This window comes from Amphiura filiformis, chromosome 5 (genome assembly GCF_039555335.1).
Source record: "Amphiura filiformis chromosome 5, Afil_fr2py, whole genome shotgun sequence".
In the NCBI taxonomy this organism is placed as follows: Eukaryota; Metazoa; Echinodermata; class Ophiuroidea; order Amphilepidida; family Amphiuridae; genus Amphiura; species Amphiura filiformis.
In genome coordinates this window covers 74,899,048-74,922,056 of record NC_092632.1, presented here as the reverse complement: position 1 = coordinate 74,922,056, position 23,009 = coordinate 74,899,048, and the positions used below count along the sequence as shown (strand labels likewise).

At 38.7% G+C, this 23,009-nt stretch overlaps 1 protein-coding gene across 1 annotated transcript in view; it reads right to left on the bottom strand.

The window, feature by feature from the left end:
- Positions 1-23,009, bottom strand: part of LOC140153701 (E3 ubiquitin-protein ligase UHRF1-like) — a 32,303-nt gene that overhangs the window by 2,671 nt on the left and 6,623 nt on the right. Inside the window, exons 2-16 of the mRNA XM_072176525.1 lie at positions 21,548-21,808; positions 19,566-19,643; positions 19,193-19,230; positions 18,446-18,614; positions 17,454-17,625; positions 16,089-16,275; positions 15,653-15,776; positions 14,854-14,961; positions 12,096-12,200; positions 10,414-10,520; positions 9,369-9,531; positions 5,499-5,636; positions 3,655-3,805; positions 2,480-2,628; positions 751-849 (exon numbers count right to left, since the gene is read on the bottom strand). Coding sequence (XP_072032626.1) covers positions 751-849; positions 2,480-2,628; positions 3,655-3,805; positions 5,499-5,636; positions 9,369-9,531; positions 10,414-10,520; positions 12,096-12,200; positions 14,854-14,961; positions 15,653-15,776; positions 16,089-16,275; positions 17,454-17,625; positions 18,446-18,614; positions 19,193-19,230; positions 19,566-19,643; positions 21,548-21,808 — 2,049 coding nt within the window. The remainder of the gene's footprint in view (positions 1-750; positions 850-2,479; positions 2,629-3,654; positions 3,806-5,498; positions 5,637-9,368; positions 9,532-10,413; positions 10,521-12,095; positions 12,201-14,853; positions 14,962-15,652; positions 15,777-16,088; positions 16,276-17,453; positions 17,626-18,445; positions 18,615-19,192; positions 19,231-19,565; positions 19,644-21,547; positions 21,809-23,009) is intronic.

Sequence of the window (23,009 nt, the reverse complement as noted above, 5' to 3'; positions counted from 1 at the left end):
AACTGGCAAAACTGCTACGCACATAAACGCTGAGAGACACAACACATGATTGAACGATTGGCCCTCATGAATGTGCGAAAATTCACAGCATACAGCACACCGACATTGCCCGGTTAATAATTACATTACACAGCAGAGACATTGAAATGAATACCCGGGATCGATACACATGAATATGCTAAGCACGATTTGATATTCAGACAATAAATCTTTGGATAACGGGGTAAAAAATGATGAATATCTCCCGTAATTTAATTAGTCTGAAGAAGCCAGATTTGGTTCCTTGCACTTGAATATATGTATTGAACGGATATGATAGTTGTTAGCTTGCGTCTTGAGAAAGAAGCTTGCGTCTCACAAAAATTCTGATTTTATATGTGCAGAACTATAGCGCAGCGTATAGGCTAGCTCCACTCACTCGTGCAAGCAGTCTAAAAGCATATGACCATTGACCTCAGACATGGCCTATACAAGCTCACCCCTACACAGAGATGACAATACCAGGCTATTGTCAGTAGCCTTAGTCGGATGTCGTTCGGTTCATTATGCATCTCAAAGGTCGGAACAAAATGGCCATGCGTGGCTGTGGATTCAACCTACCATGGCGATTTCTGCCATGAAGATATCGGAGTGATAACACTGTGTACAGTGCATGGGGACTTTGGCTGCTGGAAAATAGTCTGTTAGTCTATAGGTATAACAATGAAACTCTTCAGATATACATATAGGATAGTAAACCTGGCACCTTACCTTGCACACATTATGGAGACATGGTGTTGTAATAGGAATGTAGGCCACATCTTGACAACAGATGCATGTAAACGCCTCCTCAACACACGATAAGAATTTCTACAGGATGAAAAGAATACAGGTACAGTGTAAATGCCTTTAACACTTGTGTGTTCTCTTTCTTTACATTGAATAATTCAATTATAGAAAAAATAGTAGAATTCGAGTACTACAGTTTGTCCACTCTGTACAAAGTGACAACGCTCGCGTATACAGCGCGTAAACAGTGCGCAGTGCTGCGTCTCTGCTGAGGTATGCTTGCCTTCAAAGTTGGCACAATGTGTGCGTCCGCGTCTGTACTTTGTACTTCAGAGTAGACTGACTGTACCATCATCTACATGTAATAGGATGTTTGCATAACTCGTGTTTTAGGGTACCTCCTAAAAACAAAACAAAACATGCATAATTTTTGGGTACCGTATGAAATTAACAACTGCAAACCTGAAACTGATCCCATTAGTAAAAAAAAGCTGAAAATGCTCGAAAAAACCCATGAAAAACAGTGTGAAACTGTGGTAAAATATTTCAAATTGGGCTGGAAATAAAAGAAAACACATATATTTGAGCAACAACAACAACAAAAAAGCAGAAATCTGCTAAAAACTTAAAAATTTCAGGTCTGCAACTGATTGTGACACATGATTTGCCAATGATACATCTGGTTATGGAGAAAAAGTACTCTGGTGTACAAATTTAGTTCTTAGAAAATCTTGGGTTAATTTTCAAAGTGTCTTGTTTTCAGAAACATAATTCATTTTGCCAAACTTCAGTTAATTAACATATTGAACTGGACCTATTACTGACTGTTGTTATAAAGTCTAATATCTGTATTACAGTTTTTGGCAGAGAAGAACGGCAATTTACATTTTGAGAGAGTAAACACATAAATGGGATCTGATTGGCTGAATCAATCGTCTGACAATCATAGCAACAGACTGATAATCGTGATTGGCCGATAATGCGTCGAAACGTTAGTTGATGCAGATCGGCGCCCTTGAAGGAGACGCAAAGCACAGCACATGTCGTTCATTAACAGGGCGCTCTTGCGTCGTCACAAGCAAGTGACTGCCGTTCTTTTCTGATACCGAGTGTAGCAAATTCCTTACACAAGTAATACAATTTCATGAATGAGCATGACTACCGCTGCAATTAAAAAGGTCAGACCCAATGAGAACAGAATCAAACTTGCCCTGTACATAATGCTATATGGCAAAATCACAATCTCGGTTTGTCATGCATGGATACTAAAATAGTACACCTCCTGTATTTATCTGCAAGAGTCCGAAATCGAACAATATTTTGCACCTGAGCTTGAGCATTACAGAGGTTTGTGTATGTAGCGGCACAAAATCTTTACACGCAGAATGCAAACACTTTAACCCCATGAGAACTACCTGCCGATTGGCCAAAATGAATACTGGTCCAATTTTGAACCAATCAAGTAGTGTATAAACAAGATCATCTGCAAATGCAAGTTTGACCATAAATAGCCATAATTGGCAATAAATGAGCATTTTCAATTATCAACCAATCGGAAATGCTGTTAGATGACCCGTTGTATCCAAGGGGTTAAGTTTGCCAGGCGCAAGATAAAACAATACAGAGGTACAATATTTTGCCCTCCATGAGTAACATGCAAACATGGCAGGTTCGATTCTCGTTGGTTTATCTTTTCGGCTGCCAAACATACCTTTCCAGACTTAGCCTCCTCTAAGACATCTTCCCATTGCTTCTTATTAGCCTCATCCGCCTTGATCTGCTTCATCATATCTGATGTGATGTCTAGTTTGGCCTTCTTGGCTGATGGTTTGGGAGAATCGGCAACATCATCATCTGTACCTATAGAAATCAATAATGGAAGACGTGTAAATATATTTTGATGCATAGAAAACATCCGATTTGTTAGCCGTTTCACATACTGTCGTATCTCAAAGGGCTGCCTTGTGTGATTCATCTCATCTCAAGGGCTGCCTTGTGTGATTTATTTCAAAGGGCTGCCTTGTATAATTTTTTTTATCATTATTGCCATCATTGAATTGTGATGAGATCTACTGTTAAATTTGGAAGTAATATCACAATTCCAAGTCCATTAATGCTGCAATATTAAATAACAATATGAAATAATAAAAATCACAGAAGGCAGCCTTTTGAGATATGAGATGATGTGATGCAGACGACAGATTTTCCACACACATTTTTGTGATCAGGTCTCATAACCATTATACACTCCCAGTTGATGGTTGTCTGCAACATTTTTCTTAATTTCTTCAACAGCAGATGGTTTATTTTGCACAAAAACATACTTGAGTCACTATGGACCACAATGGCCTCATCCCAATGCCATAGTTTAATAAACTCAATAAAACAGTCATAGTGCCAAATTTGACCTCAAGTTGCAGAATATGAGTTTTTGTACCCAAATTTTCAAAGTTCATTTAATGAATGTACAAATGTATTGGGGTTACAGAAATATGCCCTGATGGATGAGCATGTCGTGGATCCTAGTGAGTCGATTCTGTTGTAAAACAACTGAATCACATGTTAACCAAATATAATTAAATTCTCATTTAAATATAGCATATAAGGGCTACAATTTTGCTGCATTTTGATATTTTTTCAATCACGTTCTATGCAGTTTTTCCCATCTAAATTCCGGTATGTAGTTTTCCTCAGTATTTACAAACAACAAGTATTTTCTGCCGAACGAGTCCACATACTTCATAAACGTCCTACTTTTATTTTTGTCAATTCATTATCCACATAAACCACTAGGCCCGGGAAAAGATTGTTTTGCGTAACCAAAAGTGATTAAATCCCAAACCCAAAGACATATTTTGGTCCAATTTCTGTACCATGCATACATACCTTTCTTCCTCTTGCCTTTGCCTTTCTTCTTTCCTTTCTTACTCCCTGATGATTCCTCCCCGTCAGAGTCTGAGATTCCCTCCTTTTCTTTCCTCACCCTTTCTTTTTCCTTCTCTTTCGCTGCCATTGCTTCTAAGTAGCCATCTGGGTACTGAAATCAAATAATTTTGACACGGTTTTATTATGAAATTGACTTGATTTATTCAATCAATGAACTGTTCAGGTCCAAAACCAGATATATACTGTATTTCTTTGAATAAACGCCCCCGCCGGGCATTGCATTTTCCAAACGGGGGCGTTTAGTAGAGGTCATTTTTAGAACAATAATTCCTGTTAAAATCATTAGGTAAGCTTAAAACTCGCGCTGAAATGATGAACTATGAACTAGAAACACAGACTACCGACCAGATTTTCGACCATGTGAGCAACTTGGTAAGCTTACTACACAAGATAGCATGGAAATATTGGCATTATTGAAACATCTTGGTAGAAAAAAGTGGTGTGGGGGCGTTTATTTGGGGGGCGACTATTCTAGGAAATACGGTATCCATTTTTCTCAATTTAAGATATACGCAAACATTTAACTGGTCTACTATTTTGAAAATAAATAAAATTTGAGCAACTTTTGATCATATTTTCACAAATTTACCTTGGGATTTTTAAAGCAGTTTGTTAATTTAAACACCAGCTTTATAGAGTAAGTAGATGTTGGTGGCATAAACTTTTTTTTAAAAGTTTGAAAATGGTGTTTATGTTTTTTGTTAAATGAACTCTTCAAATATTTATCAGAAAATATATTTCCACTAAATTATCATTACCATGTTGTACACTGTAGAACTAGACAAGAAAGGTGGACTGCAAAAAGCCTCATGTATAATGGCAAAAGATCATGGATTCCCAAGAAAGCAAAAGAATTACAAATGTTGGCACAAAGAGCTTAGAGCAGGCCTTTTCAACTAGTTTATTTGAAGTGCCAACTGGAAAATTTGAGTGACCATGAAGTGCCAACATGTCAAGAGAGGACTCTGCGAGGTAGCGCGTATGCATAGCGGTTAAGGTGCAATGATGCTTTATCGGGGGTCCAGAGATCATGGATTTTAAGGTTTTTTTAAAGGCCCAGATTGGGTATTTTCACCCCCTTTTTGTTCAAGATTTATGTGAAAAAATTATTAAAATTACCGTGCGCCACTTCAACTGACTCCAAGCGCCACAAGTGTCGTTCATTAATAGGGCGCTCTTGCGTCGTCACAAGCAAGTGACTGCCGTTCTTTTCTGATACCGACTGCAAAAAGCCTCATGTATAATGGCAAAAGATCATGGATTCCCAAGAAAGCAAAAGAATTACAAATGTTGGCACAAAGAGCTTAGAGCAGGCCTTTTCAACTAGTTTATTTGAAGTGCCAACTGGAAAATTTGAGTGACCATGAAGTGCCAACATGTCAAGAGAGGACTCTGCAGGTAGCGCGTATGCATAGCGCGTTAAGGTGCAATGATGCTTTATCGGGGTCCAGAGATCATGGATTTTAAGGTTTTTAAAGGCCCAGATTGGGTATTTTCACCCCCTTTTTGTTCAAGATTTATGTGACGACGTAAGAGCGCCCTATTAATGAACGACACTTGTGGCGCTTGGAGTCAGTTGAGAAGGCCTGGCTTAGAGCATTAACAGCACAAGCATGTGATCTGTCAATCAAATAAGCCCCGCTAAAATAGGCTATTCCAGTTGAAACCCATACACCCCCTGTGGAAGACATGACCTTAATCTTCCACACAGGGAGTGTGAAGTTACCTAAATGGGCGACTCCATTTGAAACCTGCACTGCCTGTGTTTTTAGAGTTGATCTTACCTCTATTTCAATGCCCAGCATTTTTATCTTCTTCAGTCCTTCCTTGGTCCATGGTGCTGGTTGTGGGTCATCTCTCTTAAGTAAATACCGCCATACGATGAAACCACTCTTGCCTTTCTCCGGCCAGTACTTTTGTACCTGTTTTGATAAAGCAAAGGTTATAATTAATATAATATTGAACAATTCTTCCTGCCATAATAACACAGAGTCTAGAAAATATTGGACAGCTTACCGATTTCTTTGTCATAATTATGCCAAATCAAAACCCAACCATTACACATTTCAGAATTCTGTTTCACAGATAAAATTCAATTAAATCTTGGACAGGGAGGAAAATTGGTTCCGAGAGTTATTCAGGAAGCCATCCACATCAAGCGCAAATGCAGTCACTAACTTCCACCAACCTACGACTCGCTCATCCATTTTGACCGTCTTCCGGTCAGATGACCCAGTTTCTCCCTACCATCAAACCCAACATCAGTCGGCACTAAAAGACCAGTGGATGCTGGTCGCAGGCCACCAATCTCCACAATATAAGTTGTGAGAACTTTGTACAATTTTACTATCTCAATATAAAATAAAATTGAACTAGCTTGAAATTACTGACAACAGCTGCTCATTGCCCCAGTCTAACTGGGGTAATTGATCCTGGCTGTGATGGTTATTCTATGTGTAGGCTGAATAGGGTTCTGTGCCTGTATGAAGCTGCATCCCTGAATGATGATAAATGATATGTGGTCAACAAATTTACGTAGAGCACAATGATCTTGTGTAATAGCTCTATATAAACCTGTGGCTTGTTTGGCATGAATCAGCAAGAGCAGTTTCATTGTAGGAACTCAACCATGGACCAAGGAAGGACAGAGGGGTATCAAGATGCTGGGCATTGAGATAGATGGCCAATGAGGTCATCAAATTTACGCAGAGCACAATGATTTTGTGTAATAGCTCTATATAAACCTGTGGCTTGAATGGGCAAGAGCAGTTTCATTTTAGGAATGTACTTATTAAAGAGATATGATCATCAACCATGGACCAAGGAAGGACAGCGGGATATCAAGATGCTGGGCATTGAGATAGATGGCCAAAGAGGTCAACAAATTTATGTAGAGCACAATGATTTTGTGTAATAGCTCTATATAATCCTGTGGCTTGAATGGGCAAGAGCAGTTTCATTTTAGGAATGTACTTATTAAAGAGATATGATCATCAACCATGGACCAAGGAAGGACAGCGGGATATCAAGATGCTGGGCATTGAGATAGATGGCCAAAGAGGTCAACAAATTTATGTAGAGCACAATGATTTTGTGTAATAGCTCTATATAAACCTGTGGCTTGAATGGGCAAGAGCAGTTTTATTGTAGGAATGTACTCATTAAAGAGATATGATCCTCGACCATGGACCAAGGAAGGACAGAAGAAAATCAAGATGTTGGCCATTGAGATAGATGGCCAAAGAGGTCAACAAATTTACGTAGAGCACAATGATTTTGTGTAATAGCTCTATATATAAACCTGTGGCTTGAATGGGCAAGAGCAGTTTCATTCTAGGAATGTACTTATTAAAGAGATATGATCATCAACCATGGACCAATGAAGGACAGAAGAAGATCAAGATTATGGGCATTGAGATAGATGGCCCAAGAGGTCACCAAATTTACGTAGAGCGCAATGAATTTGTGTAATAGCTCTATATAAACCTGTGGCTAGAATGGGCAAGAGCAGTTTCATTGTAGGAATGTACTTATTAAAGAGATATTATCCTCAACCATGGACCAAGGAAGGACAGAAGAAAATCAAGATGTTGGGCATTGAGATAGATGGCCAAAGAGGTCAACAAATTTACGTAGAGCGCAATGATTTTGTGTAATAGCTCTATATAAACCTGTGGCTTGTTTGGCTTGAGTAGGCAAGAGTCGTCTCATTGTAGGGATGTATTTACTGAAGAGAGATGATCATCAAGCATGGACCAAGGAAGGACAGACGGATATCAAGATGTTGGGCATTCAGGGTCAGAAATTTGCAACCAAGTGCAAGAATCCTTTTGGATTCTCCCAGTGGTATATTGCAAGAATCCATGGATTCTCGCCATATAACTTTGTGTGATAAACTGAAATACTTACGAGAATCCATTTAGATTCTTGCAATTTTGTTGACGGGAATCATTGCGAGAATGGATTCTCGCTGAATTTCTGACCCTGGCATTGATACAGAGGTAAGATCAACTCTAAAATATATTTTATCATATTATTTGTTGTGGTTAAATTTGATGTTTGTTTGTGGTATTTCTTATTATGGAGCTTGCAGAAAATGGAAATCTTTGCCATTACTTTGATAGATGAAAAAAGAAAAAGAGGATGAGAATGCCCTTGAAGTGGGTACTTGTGGTATCAAGTACCTAAATCACACAAATCACAGTTACAGTGACATGGTCTGTACTGTCAAGCCAGGGGATCCAGGTTCAGCTTAAGACATGGACATCACCCAAGACAACTGGAAAGCGAGGAAAGTGTCAGTGGATGGCTCCAGAGGTCATCATGGATTAAAGATGCTTGATGAAATCCTATGTGTTCTTCAATAGTATGGGAGATCTTCAGTACAGAGATTCCATATGAACATGAGAGGAGAATTGCAAGTGATGAATGCTATTTGCAAAGTAGAAAAACCAGTGATTCCAAATGATTGGCCACCATCTCGGAGATCTTATCAGTTCTTGCTGGAAGGTCGCCTACAATGAGGAGAGATCAAATATTGGCTAATATCTGCCCATATGCTATTGAACAGGAGCAATCAATGACTGCAGAACTAAGCAGGAAATTGCAGGAAACAGCCATAGATAATGGCAAGGAGAGCAAGACCATGCAGCAGAAGATGGCTACGTACAGGCATCTCACATAGCGTCTGATTGTCCAAGCATGACTCTAGCACCATCAGAAACTGAGATGATCAAAACTCGACAAGAAATGCCATTGATCTAGCAGCTGTTTACAAGAAAGGCATTGTAATCTACAGGACATGTCAGCTGTGATTCATCCAATTCAAGTTCAGTAGCTATACAAAATGATTGCTCAACCTAAGAGGAGCGTATCTGATCATCAACATTATGGATTTTACTCAAGCAAGATGCAATGGCTACAACCTGCTTCATGACAGGAGAGCATGAGAAGTTGACAGCAGTAAGTTCGTGACCTTTTGATGCCAAGTTAAAATTCAGAGTCATCTCAAAGACCAATCTAATCTCAGAGACCAATCTAAACTCGGACTAAATTGACACATGTAACAGTGGTTGTGGTGGATTTAGAGATTGTGCTGTGTACAAACAATTTTCTACCTTGAACAAAATCAACAGATTTCAACCAGAGCGTGCCAAGAAGTCTTTGCCAGAGAATGCGACATGGTCACTTTGGATTTGGGGTTTGAAGAGATAACGTCTTAGCCTTATTTTATCGTCACATTTAAGCTACCTCTACCAATCACCTTCTCACACTCTACTGCTGACTTGTCAATGAGGAAATGTTTATATGCATGCTGTAATGCTGCCATTGTGCAGTCATAACAATACTCTGAAGTTTTAAAGGTAAACAAATTTTTTACTTTCAAATTCAAATGTGTAAAATATAAAAATAATATGAAAATTCACTTGTTTTTCCTTCATATATTCACAATAGAAGCCATGATGGAAACCAGGAGGATGGTATCATTTGAAAGCTTATTTCATTGCCTGCCAAACTAACATTAAATCTCTTCTAATATTTCCAAAATATTACCCCTAAGGTACCTTCCCCCATAAAAGGTCACATCATAATCCAATGCAGCAACAAAAATCCAGCTACGACAGTGAAATCCCCTATCAGGCACTCGCACTCACCTTATATAGTCCGTCATATCTATTGCCTTCTTCAGGAGCATACTTTGAATGTTTGCGTCCCTTACAGCTTCTGATCACTCTCACTGGTTTCCCAGCCTTCCAATCCTTGGCTTCATTACCCTGCTTGTTGTTGATTGGTGCTGCACAATTACGTGCAAGAGCCCTACAAAATGGCACAAAATAGAGACAATTTAGATCTGTGACAATAAATCACATTGACAATTTTGACTACTGAATCTTTCACATTTTAATACGGTACATGAGAAAATGGGAGTGCAAGTCTGCTGCCCTCATTCTTCAACTTTCTGGGTTGACGACTGAGAAACTTAAGATTCTGGTGATCTGAGACTGCGCAGTTGTGTCCAAATTGACCTTTTGACCATGTATAATAAATAAATAAAATAAATTTCGGATTTTATATAGCGCATTTTTCCAGAGGATTCAAAGGGCTGTAATATCGCTGTGTGGGCTGTAATATCGCTGCGTGGTGAATCATCACAATCAGATCGCATCAACTAGGCTGGTTGCAGCCGAACCTGGTGCAAACCTATCTGCACTTAGGTTGTAACATCCACCCATTTTCTGCAGCTCCCCAAATTCCAAAATCGGGATAAACCTAGTGCACATACAGGCCTTGGGCATGGCCGGGGCTTGAACCTGGGACCTCATTGGTGCAAGGCGAGGGAACAACCGCTGCACCAACTCGCTCTCCCATGTTTGTTATTGAACACATATTTTTAGAACTTTTGAGCGTGATCTTGTCACAACGGTGCGGAACAGTGGCGCCCAACCAAAGAATATTTGCATGAGTTCGACGCAATAGGAGTGGTAAGGTTTTTCGGTCATCACTACAAGCACTTAAGTCTATATGCAAGTCCTAATCTTGAATGTTCTGTAAATACAATACCCAATATTAATAAACAGAATAACATCAACAATACCACCAAATAGCTAAAACAAAACAAAAAACACCTGAAATCAAAGAAAAATATTGAAGGCATATTGTAAACTTGTTAGAAGGCATATTGTATGTATGACTACTTACTGGTTCATTTTTGTGAGTTTTTGGTCACATGACTGCTCGGCTGTACGTTTGTTCCCCGAAAGATCTCGTCCTCCACTGCCAGTGTAGTAGAAGTAGTCGCCACAATCCTGGATGAATCAAGAAAGGTAAATTTTGTGACTAATTATTCAAGAAAACATTTCACTCTACAAGGAAGGATCCAAGATTATGATGGAAATTGAATCAATTGTACAATTTTACCTTTCATAATTTCATCACTTCTTGTGAATATTTGAAACATGTTGATTTTAAGTTGTTTTAGATGGATATGGAGTAAACTATTTTTGAACAGGTAGATTATCAATTAAGGGGCTCATGAACTTCACAATATGCAGTAATTCTATAGTGCCAAGATCAAATGCTTTTAATAATTCTGTTCCCTGCTTGGAGTAATGAACAAACAAATCAAATCGCCTCACCTACAGCCTGTCTCAAAAAAAATTGTGCAAGTGACCTCTTTGGCAATTAGAAAATACCGTTGTGACATAATGCTTACATCAACGTCACGGGCGCAGTATTTAGCTCTCAAATGCTGTTTGTTCTGTTCAATTTGCTTCTTCCAATTTCGAGATATGTTTATTTAACAACAAAAGGGTAAAATCACAATTGTGCCACTTTTACTAGGGAAGAGAGCTGTACATGTAAATCAATGATAGCTGATGTTGATGCGTCTAATGCACTCCCCTTTTCGGGCGCATGCAGACGATCAACATCAGCACGCTGCGGCATTATTCTGTCTAATATATCTCCCAACAAGTAATACGCGTTCATTAACCTATAACATAATGTATAAGTGCGCAATATTTGTTTGTCTTTTAACATGTCTTGAGTGACTAAGAGAACAGTATTTACCATGTTAAAATCATTGACATGGACATGGAGAACAGCAGAATGTGAAATCAATTTTTACAGCAGAATGTGAAATCAATTTTTACAGCAGAATGTGAAATCAATTTTTACAGCAGAATGTGAAATATTTATTTATCTTTTAATCTCTTTTAAGTGGAAAAAGAGAATCATCATTCCTGCATCATGACGAAACAGTTAAAACAGTCAAAAAATTTGTATTGTGTAATTGATGCATTCTTTTGATTTCACGAAGGAACTCTTGATAAACTTGATGCTATCACTGTTACATGTAAAGCCCTCTTCCCTAGTAAAAGTGGCACAATTGTGATTTTACCCTTTCTTCTTTAACTAAACATATCTCGAGATTTAAACAAGCAAATTGAACAGAACAAACGGCATTTGAGAGCTAAGACTACACCCTTGACGTTGATGTAAGCATTATTTCACAACGGTGTTTTCTAATTGCCAGAGAGGGCGCTTTTCACTTGCACAATTTTTTTTTTTTTTTTTGAGACAGGCTGTATTTCCCCAGACCACCCAAGATTGTTTGGAATAAGGATTGCTAAAATATTTCAGCCGAAATTGTGGGTCAAAGATTCAAAAAGTAACCCAATTTTCTCTTAACCATTGGTTTCTATGGGACAGCAAACTAACAGAAGTCACGGTAGCCAATGTTGAAAAGTGATAATTTTTTTCTTAACCATTGGTTTCTATGGGACAGGAGCTTGTCAACTCCCCTGGAAAATCTTCAAAAGTCGCCCAACTGGGCTACCAAATGACGGGTTTGGCAACCCTGTTTGGAATCCCTTATTTACCTTATCATCTTCATATCCACCTGCTAATACAATGGAGTAAGCACCTTCAATTTCACGCCCATGAATACCTGCCACATGAGGGCGGTGTACACCCGCCTCACTCACCTGCAACATGAGTACAAAACATAAAATGTCAGAAAAAAACGATACAAAAATTGTACGATTGTACACCATTCTATCCTGCATCGACTTCTGATCGACATATCTGCAATCTGTTTTCCAACAAGGCGGTTCTCGAACCACGAGTCTCGCCTGCTTTTGTGACCGCCTGCTTTTGCGATAACTGTTGGTAGAGAGGTAAATGAATTTGGCGGTTATCGGCTGGGCACGATTATCTGGCCGATGGTAACTGTACCCACCAAGTTTCATGCCCATGCAACAGTTTTTACTAATATGACCTCAGATGACCCTGGTGGCCCTGAAATGACCTTCTAAAATGTCGGCTCTAAATGTTGACTGTACCCCTCGTGCTAAGTTTCATGCCCATACGACAGTTTTTACTAATTTGACCTCAGATGACCCCTGGTGGCCTCGAAATGACCTTCCAAAAATTTGGCTTTAAATGTTGACTGTACCCATCAAGTTTCATGCCCATACGAGTTTTTACTAATTTGTCCTCAGATGACCCCTGGTGGCTCTGAAATTACCTTCCAAATATTTGGCTTTAAATGTTGACTGTACCCACCAAGTTCCATGTCCATCCAACAGTTTTTACTAATTTGACCTCAGATGACCCCGAAATGACCTTCCAAAAATTTGGCTTGAAATGTTGACTGTACCCACCAAGTTTCATGTCCATATGACAGTTTTTACTAATTTGACCTCAGATGACCCCTGGTGACCCCAAAATGACCTTCCAAAAATTTGGCTTGAAATGTTGACTGTACCCACCAAGTTTCATGTCCATATGACAGTTTTTACTAATTTGACCTCAGATGACCCCTGGTGACCCCAAAATGACCTTCCAAAAATTTGGCTTTAAATGATGACTGTACCCACCAAGTTTCATGCCCATACAAGTTTTTAATAACTTGACCTCAGATGACCCTGAGTGACCTCGGATGACCCGTAATGACCTTCCAAAAATTTGGCAAAACCAAAGAACTATTTCATCAAAGTAATAAATCAAAACAGAAAGATGCTTCCTTTACGAGTTATCACTCATTGAAAGTGCTACTTTGCTATACTTTACATGGAAAGCGACTATCTTAAAGTCGTCATATTTCCTTAATTACATGACCGATCAAGCTGTTCTTGGGATATGTGATGCACAGTTGAAAATTAATTATTAAAAGATTTGGTGATCTCAGTTGACCTTTGACCTTGTATGTGACCTTTGACCTCACGAAATTGGAAAAAGTATGTTGCGCTGAAAAATCAAATTTGGCAATACCAAAGAACTATTTCATCAAATAAATCAAAACAGAAAGATGCTTCCTTTACGAGTTATCACTCATTGAAAGTGCTACTTTGCTATACTTTACAAAGAAAGCGACTATCTTAAAGTCGTCATATTTCCTTAATTACATGACCGATCAAGCTGTTATTGGGATATGTGATGCACAGTTGAAAATTAATTATTAAAAGATTTGGTGACCTCAGTTGACCTTTGACCTTGTATGTGACCTTTGACCTCATGAAAATCTAATCAGGTCGAGTACCTCTGGCCACGCAACTCCCCACCAAGTTACGTCACTGTACCCCATACGGATCTCCAGATAATCTGTTCACAAGGTATTTTGCTTATTACGCATATATTATGCAAATTAGGTACTTAATTACCATATTTTACGCTCAAAATCTAATCAGGTCGAGAACCTCTGGCCCCGCTTCTCCTCACCAAGTTACGTCACTGTACCCCATACGGATCTCCAGATAAGCTGTTCACAAGGGTTTTTTGCTTGATACGCATCAAATACGCATAAATTATGCAAATTAGGTACTTAATTAGCATATTTTGCGCTGAAAATCTAATCAGGTCGAGAACATCTGGCCACGCTTCTCCCCACCAAGTTACGTCACTGTACCCCATACGGATCTCCAGATAAGCTGTTCACAAGGTTTTTTTTGCTTGATATGCATCAAATACGCATAAATTATGCAAATTAGGTACTTAATTAGCATATTTTGCGCTGAAAATCTAATCAGTTCGAGAGCATCTGGCCACGCTTCTCCCCACCAAGTTACGTCCACTGTACCCCATACGGATCTCCAGATAATCTGTTCACAAGGTATTTTGCTTATTACGCATAAATTATGCAAATTAGGTACTTAATTACCATATTTTATGCTCAAAATCTAATCAGGTCGACACCCTCTGGTCATGCTACCCCCTATAAAGTTTCATCATCATAGCACTAACGGTTCTCAAGATAACGCGTTCACAAGCTTTTTCCGAACACACACACGCACACACCCCCACACGGACACACACACACCATAGTGATTACTAAGTCTCTCCCTGAACATTCAGGCGAGACAATAAAACGACGGAAATACATCATGAAGATAATGCGGCTGCTTAGTATGCTACCCGGGTATGATACGGGCATAAGTCTCCTTTTTTATCACCCTTACTCTCGTCTCTTACTTTCACTCTTACCCCCTCCCTCTCTTATGAAAAACTATCACACTGCAGAAACATTTTGATGAGATCTGAATTCAATTTTAATGAAGTGCAAACATGTATGAGACTTTTCTCAATTGCAAGCTACCAAACACATCTGCTTAGTTATATAATAAATCATCTATTTCTTACCGTAACCCTGAATTTCCACAACTGTCCCACATGTATGCCTGGTATTTCACCAAAATGGTTGGGTGGTACGATGGTGCACACTTTTGATCTTCCTTGGCATGCCATACCCTGCAAGAATGAAAAGTTTGTTCCGATGAATACACGAAAAATTTGTTTGTCAAAAATAATTCTGGTCATGTGATTCAATTTGCATATCAACATTATTGTGCACCAGAAACATCTAGCAAAGTTAGTGAAACATTTCTTTACTAACTCTACTGTTTTTGTCAATGATAATTTGTCTGAAGCTTCCTCATTTAAACTAGTTTATATTGTGTCTTGTTTCAAGTTGAAAGTAACAGGATGTGCAAGTTTCGCAGTTCCAGTTGTGCACTGACCTAATCCTGTGGAGCATACATACACATGTAGAAGGGCAGGGTTTCCGGACTGACGGCACTCTCAACTTAAGACAACACACAGTTTAGTCTACAGCTTCATCTATCAATCATTACAAGTTATGCTGGTTTCATACTGCATGCCATTTGCCACATCGGCGACATGATACTTCATCAATCATGCTGCTGGCATTTGTCTGCAAGTGGCACACCGCTCAGCCGCATGACTCTGAAAGCCAAAGTTGTTGCACTTTAGCCAAAAATCGTATCCTGTACTCAAGATTTCAGAGCGCCAACACTCCCGAGTTTGATTTGCTGCGGTGGAGTGATTGATATATTGGCTTGCTACTAGCCACCGCAGGCATTGCTAGGCTGGTTGCATATCATGGCATAATACAAATGATATCTAAAATGACCCCGCTTACCTTGCCCCAATCCCTATTGCATGTTCCTTTGGCTGATGCCATAGCACTCTTCTTTTTGCTGTGTTTGAGTTTCTCTCCTGCTTTCACAATAACTGTGTCATCAGTCTTGCACAAAGGACAGTACCTGATGAAAATAACATTTACAAAACTTAAATTGTTTGTTTGTATGTAGTACTGAAACTCTGCTGATGCTTGAAGCTCTTACCGTGTGATTACTAGCCATGCCTTCTACTTAAATCAGGTGCTATGATGGTTTGATGCATGGGAGGGAACAAATCAAATCAGAGCCTATTCTACAGGCCAAGTACTGTCGGTTGGGATTTGTTGAATTTTTTGGTTTCTGAAAGAGACTAAAATCACTTCAAATCACCGAAAACTGGCAAACATTGGGTCAGTCGAGCCGTATAACAGGTTTTTGTTTGTTGCCTAAACCTACCATTCATCAATATCTGGTATCTCTGACATAGGTGGGTCCAAGCAGAATATATGATATGCCATATCACACTCATCACACATTAACTGTTTGTCTGGTTCATCTTTACCCCCGCACACATGACACGCGCAGTACTTGCACTTCTTCTTTTCATTGTCCTTACAAAAATCACAATCTGGCTTGTTGGCTCCTTAAATGAAGAATAGTAAAATAAAATTGACATTATAATTAGAGGGAATTTCTTGTAATATCAACAATTGCATTTTTGGTCCACATATATATATGTAATCTAGATAGTTTTTGATTTCAGAACTCTCACCTGAAGATGAATATTTACACTAGCTTCCTAAAAGTGTGGTACTTTCTTGCTTTGATCGATGCAAGCAACATAGTGGGGGCTTTGCATTCCCTTCATGAGCGCCACACTGCACCGACCAACAACGTTTTGGCACATAATCAGATTCTTGGTTTGTTGTTATGACTGTCAGACGATTGAATTAGGGATTCAATCATGTTTCACTGTTGTTCATCACCGATTAACAACGATGCGTCCGCGTCGTCTGAGTGGTTTACTTCGCGTGCCCGGCGAAGTAAACCACGCAGACGCTACCGGACGCGAGTTGTTTATCGGTGATGAACATCAGTGAAACATGATTGAATCCCTTTCAACAAAACAAGCTAAAGATGTCTAATTCACACGATTCTTTCATTCGGAATGTCCGTTTATCATTGCCACTCAACCTTACAAAAAGATCGCGGTATTTCTCTGTTGATATCAGCAATAAATCTAAAGAATAAAGCGGTAATATTTAGCTGCTAGCGCCAACATACATGTATTAGAGAGTTCATGTTTACGCATGTGTTCCAGCGCTCATGCGTAACGCGTAACCTTGCGCTCGCGTATGTATACGCTACTGAACTGTGGATTCATCACGGATTAACAACGGTTGGCTCCTGTACAAAGGTATAGGAAGAGTTGTTGAATCAGCCAATCAGAACTCCACATTTGTGTTTACCCTGTGTACGCTCTGAAAATGTGTAGTGGCAGCACCTATTGTGAAATCAGCTCCAGATAGATGTTCATCAACCTTGTAACCCACATAACATAAATGGAGTTGAAATAGGGACACACACATTGTGACCTGTTATCATGGAATGTTGATATTCTAAATACTATATCATGCTATACAGAACACCACACAAGAGTTTTTTTAAACGTTTTTCTCCCTAACAACCCCCAAATTTCTTCCTAACAAGAGATAGGCCTATAAGTGATTATTTACTTAAAGGCTGTTTTGTCAAACCGAAAAGAACTTTAGAAAAGAACTCTAGATTTCACTATTTTTCCAGGCATATTGTTGTGCTTACTTTTTACCGATGATCCCTCACTCTCCATGGCATCCTTGTCACATGTAGCTTCTCCTTGCTTCTCAATCTTGAAGATCTCATCAGTGAATTTGATTCTGCAATCTTTCAGTACATCACCGCTGGGACCGAGCAGAACATCACCCCGAAGTTCCTTGTAAGTACGAGATGATTTCTGTATTTGAGGGGGGGGGGGTGAGGGGGAGGAGAAAGAAATTGATCAAACACTATCAAATCATTGTTGTATATATCTTAAATGTCTACTACCTAAATAACATGTAAATCATCTTCTTTTTTTTCCTTTAGCAATTTTTTCCAGGTCTTTTACATGGATTTGGATTTTTGTTTTAAATGGTCCATAACCAAATCCCAGTCAGGGCCAACATGTTGTATCCTTGGTCAAGACACTTAACCTCACTTGTCCCACTCCATGAGTAAAATGGAGAGCTGTTATAGTCTGTTTTTTGTTACTGCAGACATGAATGAAATCCCAACTTACGCAAATTCAAATACATGTAAGCGTGCGCCAGTCACAAATTGCTCAACTAGCGAAAGTGCTGGACCAACTGTGTGCATGCCATTCTATATCAATCCACAATGTTATGAGTTTAATTTTTTCCCGCCTATTATAAGCCAAACAAACTTTTGCAGGCAGCCATACCATTTTTGTTAGCAAATGATGTGATCTATCCTAGTGGCCGGGGAAATCACTGTGAATAACTTTGATCCATTTAATTACGGATCTAAAGTGCTATGTAAATGCCGACATCTACTTATTATTACATAGTGATTCGTGCAGCTATTACCGAAGTTTGGTGGCAAAACACTTCATAAGAGACCAAATTTTGACCAAAAGCCTAACATATTGTTGCTGACACACAGATAAAAACACACAACTCATGCGGCCATAAGGTCTCTCCTTCGGACGGTAGAGATTTAATTTTTTAAATTATAACAGCCAGAAATGTCCACCAAATCCATACCCCTAGTCTTACCTTTTTCAGCACCTTGACATCATACCAGAAGCCTCTTTCTGTTGGTTCATCTGAGTTGTAGTTTGCCATCACAATATCGCCTTCTTTGATGTTTTCAAATTTGAGGTAGGATCTTGCTCTTGGTCGCAGGTATTGACTTCTTAACTTCACAATGCCTTGTTCATCATATCTGTGAGGAAAGGATAAAAGTATTTATTGTTTACAATGTGATATGGTCGAGCAAAATGAATTGTATTTTCACATCAGTCCTAAAGATATGTTCCATTTTAGTTTTTCTGTCAAACAAAAATTGCATTTTCATGGACCATTTTTGACAAATTTTAGATTACTTTAACTTGTATTATTGCAAAGTTTGTTTTCACAAAATAAGATGTCATATTAAATAATATTCAGAAAACTGAAAAGGCATAAGGACCTAAAGTGGGCCCCTGAAATGCAAGGTTGTCAAATTTGCACAACAGCAAGTATGCATTTGATCTGATTAAGGTGCTACATCAATTTTCCTTCCCTTACTTCTTTTTCACTTGTGCAAAAATGCACATGTGATTACCATCCACACCCTCACCCAGACACGCTCGGCTCCGGAAAAATAATTTTGATTCCTAGAATTGAATGATGGTATTTTTAGGGGGTGATACCCCTGCAACTCCTGCCATAGCCTATTCTCCGGACAAGCCCCATAAATGTGTAGAGCTTTGGGTTATAATGTTCAGGGTGTTGGCTTTGTTTATTTCCTTATAAACCTACCCATCATATTTAACATGATAGATCATCCCATCATCCTTCTCATCTTTGTCTGATGCATTTGCTTCTGAATGGTCACCATTGGTTAATTTGCTCTCTGTGTCTTTGACATCGCCATTTTCTTCTGATGTTTTCTCATTGTCCTTTTCTTCTGCTGTTCTACTACCATCCTCCTCCTTATTCTCTGAATGTCCATTAACCTTTGGTGTTTCAGCTTTGATATCTACATGGTCATCGCCATTAACCTCACTGTCTTTAGGTTTCTCTGTCTTTTTTACATCCTCGGATTGTTATTGTTGTTTTCCTCCACCTTATCTTCTTTCTTGACTTCTTCCTTATTTTCTTCTTCTTTCTTCTCCTCTTCTTCTTCCTCTACTGCTGTTGTGATTTTGACAATGTCCGCTTCAAACCAAGCTCCCATGCTCACATCCATGGCATCGATGACATCACCAACCTGAAGAAAGTAGCATCAAATTAAATTCATTATTTACTAATTATGTAATAATAAAGTAAGCAATAACAAACATTTAACTGGGCCCTAACCCAGAGGATGTTTAAAGACATTCCCACAACCCAATGGGGTTTCTGACCATGTATGTCTGGCTTTTATACACATGTGGCACAGTTGACCATACCTTGCATTCGGATTGTGTACAAATATCTGGTGTTTTCATCCTATTATTTAACATTCAAAACATCGAGACTTATGAATAAAATTAATGCAGTGGGACAATATGAATATTTCCTGTAAGAAAATCAAATATCAGTCATTAGTCTATTTTAGCTTGTTGGCTGCAGTTTTAAAATTACCATTTTGTGTGTGTGGCAATGGGGACTTTGCCTTTAAAATTAGGTTACATTGATCAAATTTCCCAATCATCAGTGTTTACTCAGAGACCGTATGTCTCAATTTTGGCCCAGTGAAAATAATTTTTGGCCCACACAAATTTGTAATGCTGTATTACAATTAGTCAATTTGTGGAATGACTGAGCCAAAATTGGGCCAGTTTGGGAAGAAAATGTTTCATTTGGCGCACCCAATTTCCAGAGAGAGTAAAAGCACTGCCAATCATAGTGCATTGAAGGAATGCCTTTAAGCCTCCTCTGGCCCTAACCCTAAATGAACCCTGATATAACTAGAAACATTTCCCAAAACAATGTGTGAAGATCATAATTTGTACCAAAATAAATATCAAAATTAGTACCACATTTGTACAAAACCAAAAACACAGTCTACAAACATATCTTAATTCCCATACCATAATTATGGCAGAATTAATTTCAATGGAGAGTGACCATACTAATACTATTATGTAGTGAAGTTATTTTCCTCCACAAAATACTTGATCTAATAAATACAATGAGGGAAGTTATCCTTTACTTGAAGGTCAATGACCTGTGGTTAGCTGCACACTTTCTGGACACAGTCCAAATATTAAAGCACAGTCAATACCAAGAAACTGACCACAACATTTGTCTACATTGTACCTAACAGTGTCAACTGTTAAACCTATAAGTTTGGTTGCTGCATAATTTGAGTAGGCCCTATATTCAAAATACCCATTGATGTATTTAGCATAATAATTTCAACTTGCACCCACAAATTGGTTTTGATCAAAGGGCTTCAACAATCTTTTGTTTGGTCCTTATTTCACATCCAATGACTCACCTACAATGTTGTATTATTATGGGAACATGGCATAAAAAATGTAACATGTTAATATGGAGGTGCGTTAATGGCAGAGGATCAGTGTTCGATTTTCATCTATTTTTTGTGTAGCAAAAACTGCTACTCACTTTCAGATTTGAGTACAGCAATTCCAAATTTGTGAGTAGCATTTTGCTATGCTAATCCAGGTAAATCGAACACTGCAGAGGATGCCAGTGTCCTGCAGTGACTCTGCAGGAAATGCCTGAATTTGGGCACTAAGCAGCGTTCAACTTACCTACATGTAGTGCAGCAGAGCAAAATGCAACCTGCTACACAAATTTTGGCTTGTATAGCAATTGTTTTTGCAAAGAAAGAAACCTCTACACCTTACAAATGGCAAATTTGTCAAAATTGATCTTCAAAAATGAGACTGATCATACCAATTGAGGCTGTAGAATTCAGATCCATCTCACTTGACACATATAGCAGTCATTGACCTCTCAGTTACATTTATCATGTTTTATAGTAAAACATTTTGTGAAAAGTTGACTTTCTTCCCTAAATTTGTGACCTTTTTTGACCAAAAAAGCTTTAAAAATCTTATTTTTTGGTTTGCTACGCTTGCAAATTATTAAATGTTGGGACTTTTTGTATACTTATGCACCCCCCGAACCCCCTGGCTACAGCTCTGCCTTTCACCTACTGACCTTATAAAGCCCCCTCAGACCGGATGATTCTCCACTACAAGATGGTGCCTCATCAACATCCATGGCAACTTCATTGTGACTTCCACCTGACCGTTCCGAATCACTGATCTCAGATGCAAACCCACTGTCAGGTCTTCCTTCACTGCCCTGGCTTGAAGACTTACTAGGTGACACTTCCTTTGGCATTGGTGCTCGTACCATGATCTGGATGATGTCATTGAGACGGACGTCGTAATCATATAGACTGTGGCCATCTTCCAGCTATTGAAAGAAAAAAAATGAGGGAGAGAATAACAAACAAGTTTAAATCTTCCTGCTGGTGATCTACATTTAAAATTAAGTATACATGTAATCAAGAAGAAAGACTGGGCTTGACGACGCCACTCTTGCACAGCCCCAAAATCATGTCCCACGATGACACAGTTTGTTTGTTTTTTATTTGGCATATCATTAGCGTACAAAAGCAATGATAGAGAGAGCAAAAATAACAAAGCACATCAATGTGACATAAAGCCATTCAGACCCAGGACACAGACAAAAAAATGACAAGCCAGAATAACCCATAAAAAGCCAGTGTCTCAGCTAGTCATTATAAGGCATGTTCAAACGTGGGTTCAGTCGGCATAAATTTACACCAGCTTACCAAAGAATTAAACAAATTTCAAAAGCAAGCGTTCACACACTCTGACTCATTTGCCATGACCTTGCAGCCAAATTTAACACAACCTTCGCCGGGGACCATTGAATACTCAGAGTAACTTCCGGTAGAAAGTGGGAGTGCTGAATACATGTCATTGTGGCACAAATTCCAATATGATTGGGTATCATCGAAACGCCCAAACAAAATTTATTTATTTATTGGTCAAAACAAATTGCTGCTGACAATTCTTTACTTTTTTGTCAACCACAATTTGTTCTGCTTTTTAATACTTTTTTCAACATTTTACTACCGAATACCGTACTAATTTTCCCCCGCCAGATTTTATCCCCTGGCATCATTCACCACTGTTTGCCCATCAACAACACGGAGCCCAGTGGCAAATAGAACAACCAAGAAGCGTGAAATAGTGCATGAACATTGCATAGAGGCACAATTTGCATCTTGCTTAAGGGATTGTGGGACATTACAAGATACAAGATACAAGATATTTTATTTTCCCATAATTCACATGAAATAACACAAGTATAAATTTTTAAAAACAAAGACAATATCAAACAAGCGAATTATGGAGGGATGACCAGAAGGCCAGAGGAAGTCACCCCCTTAAAGAAATGTTACCATCAAAAGAAGTAAAAACAAAACAAAGTATAACAAACAAAAGAGAAACACAATGCTCAAGAATTAATCATATTTTGAGATCAAGTCACGTTTATATATCTTACGTAAATGTTTCAATGAATTTGCAGTTTTATTGAGTTTGGCAATGAATTCCATAATATTGGACCAGCAGTACGAATGGCA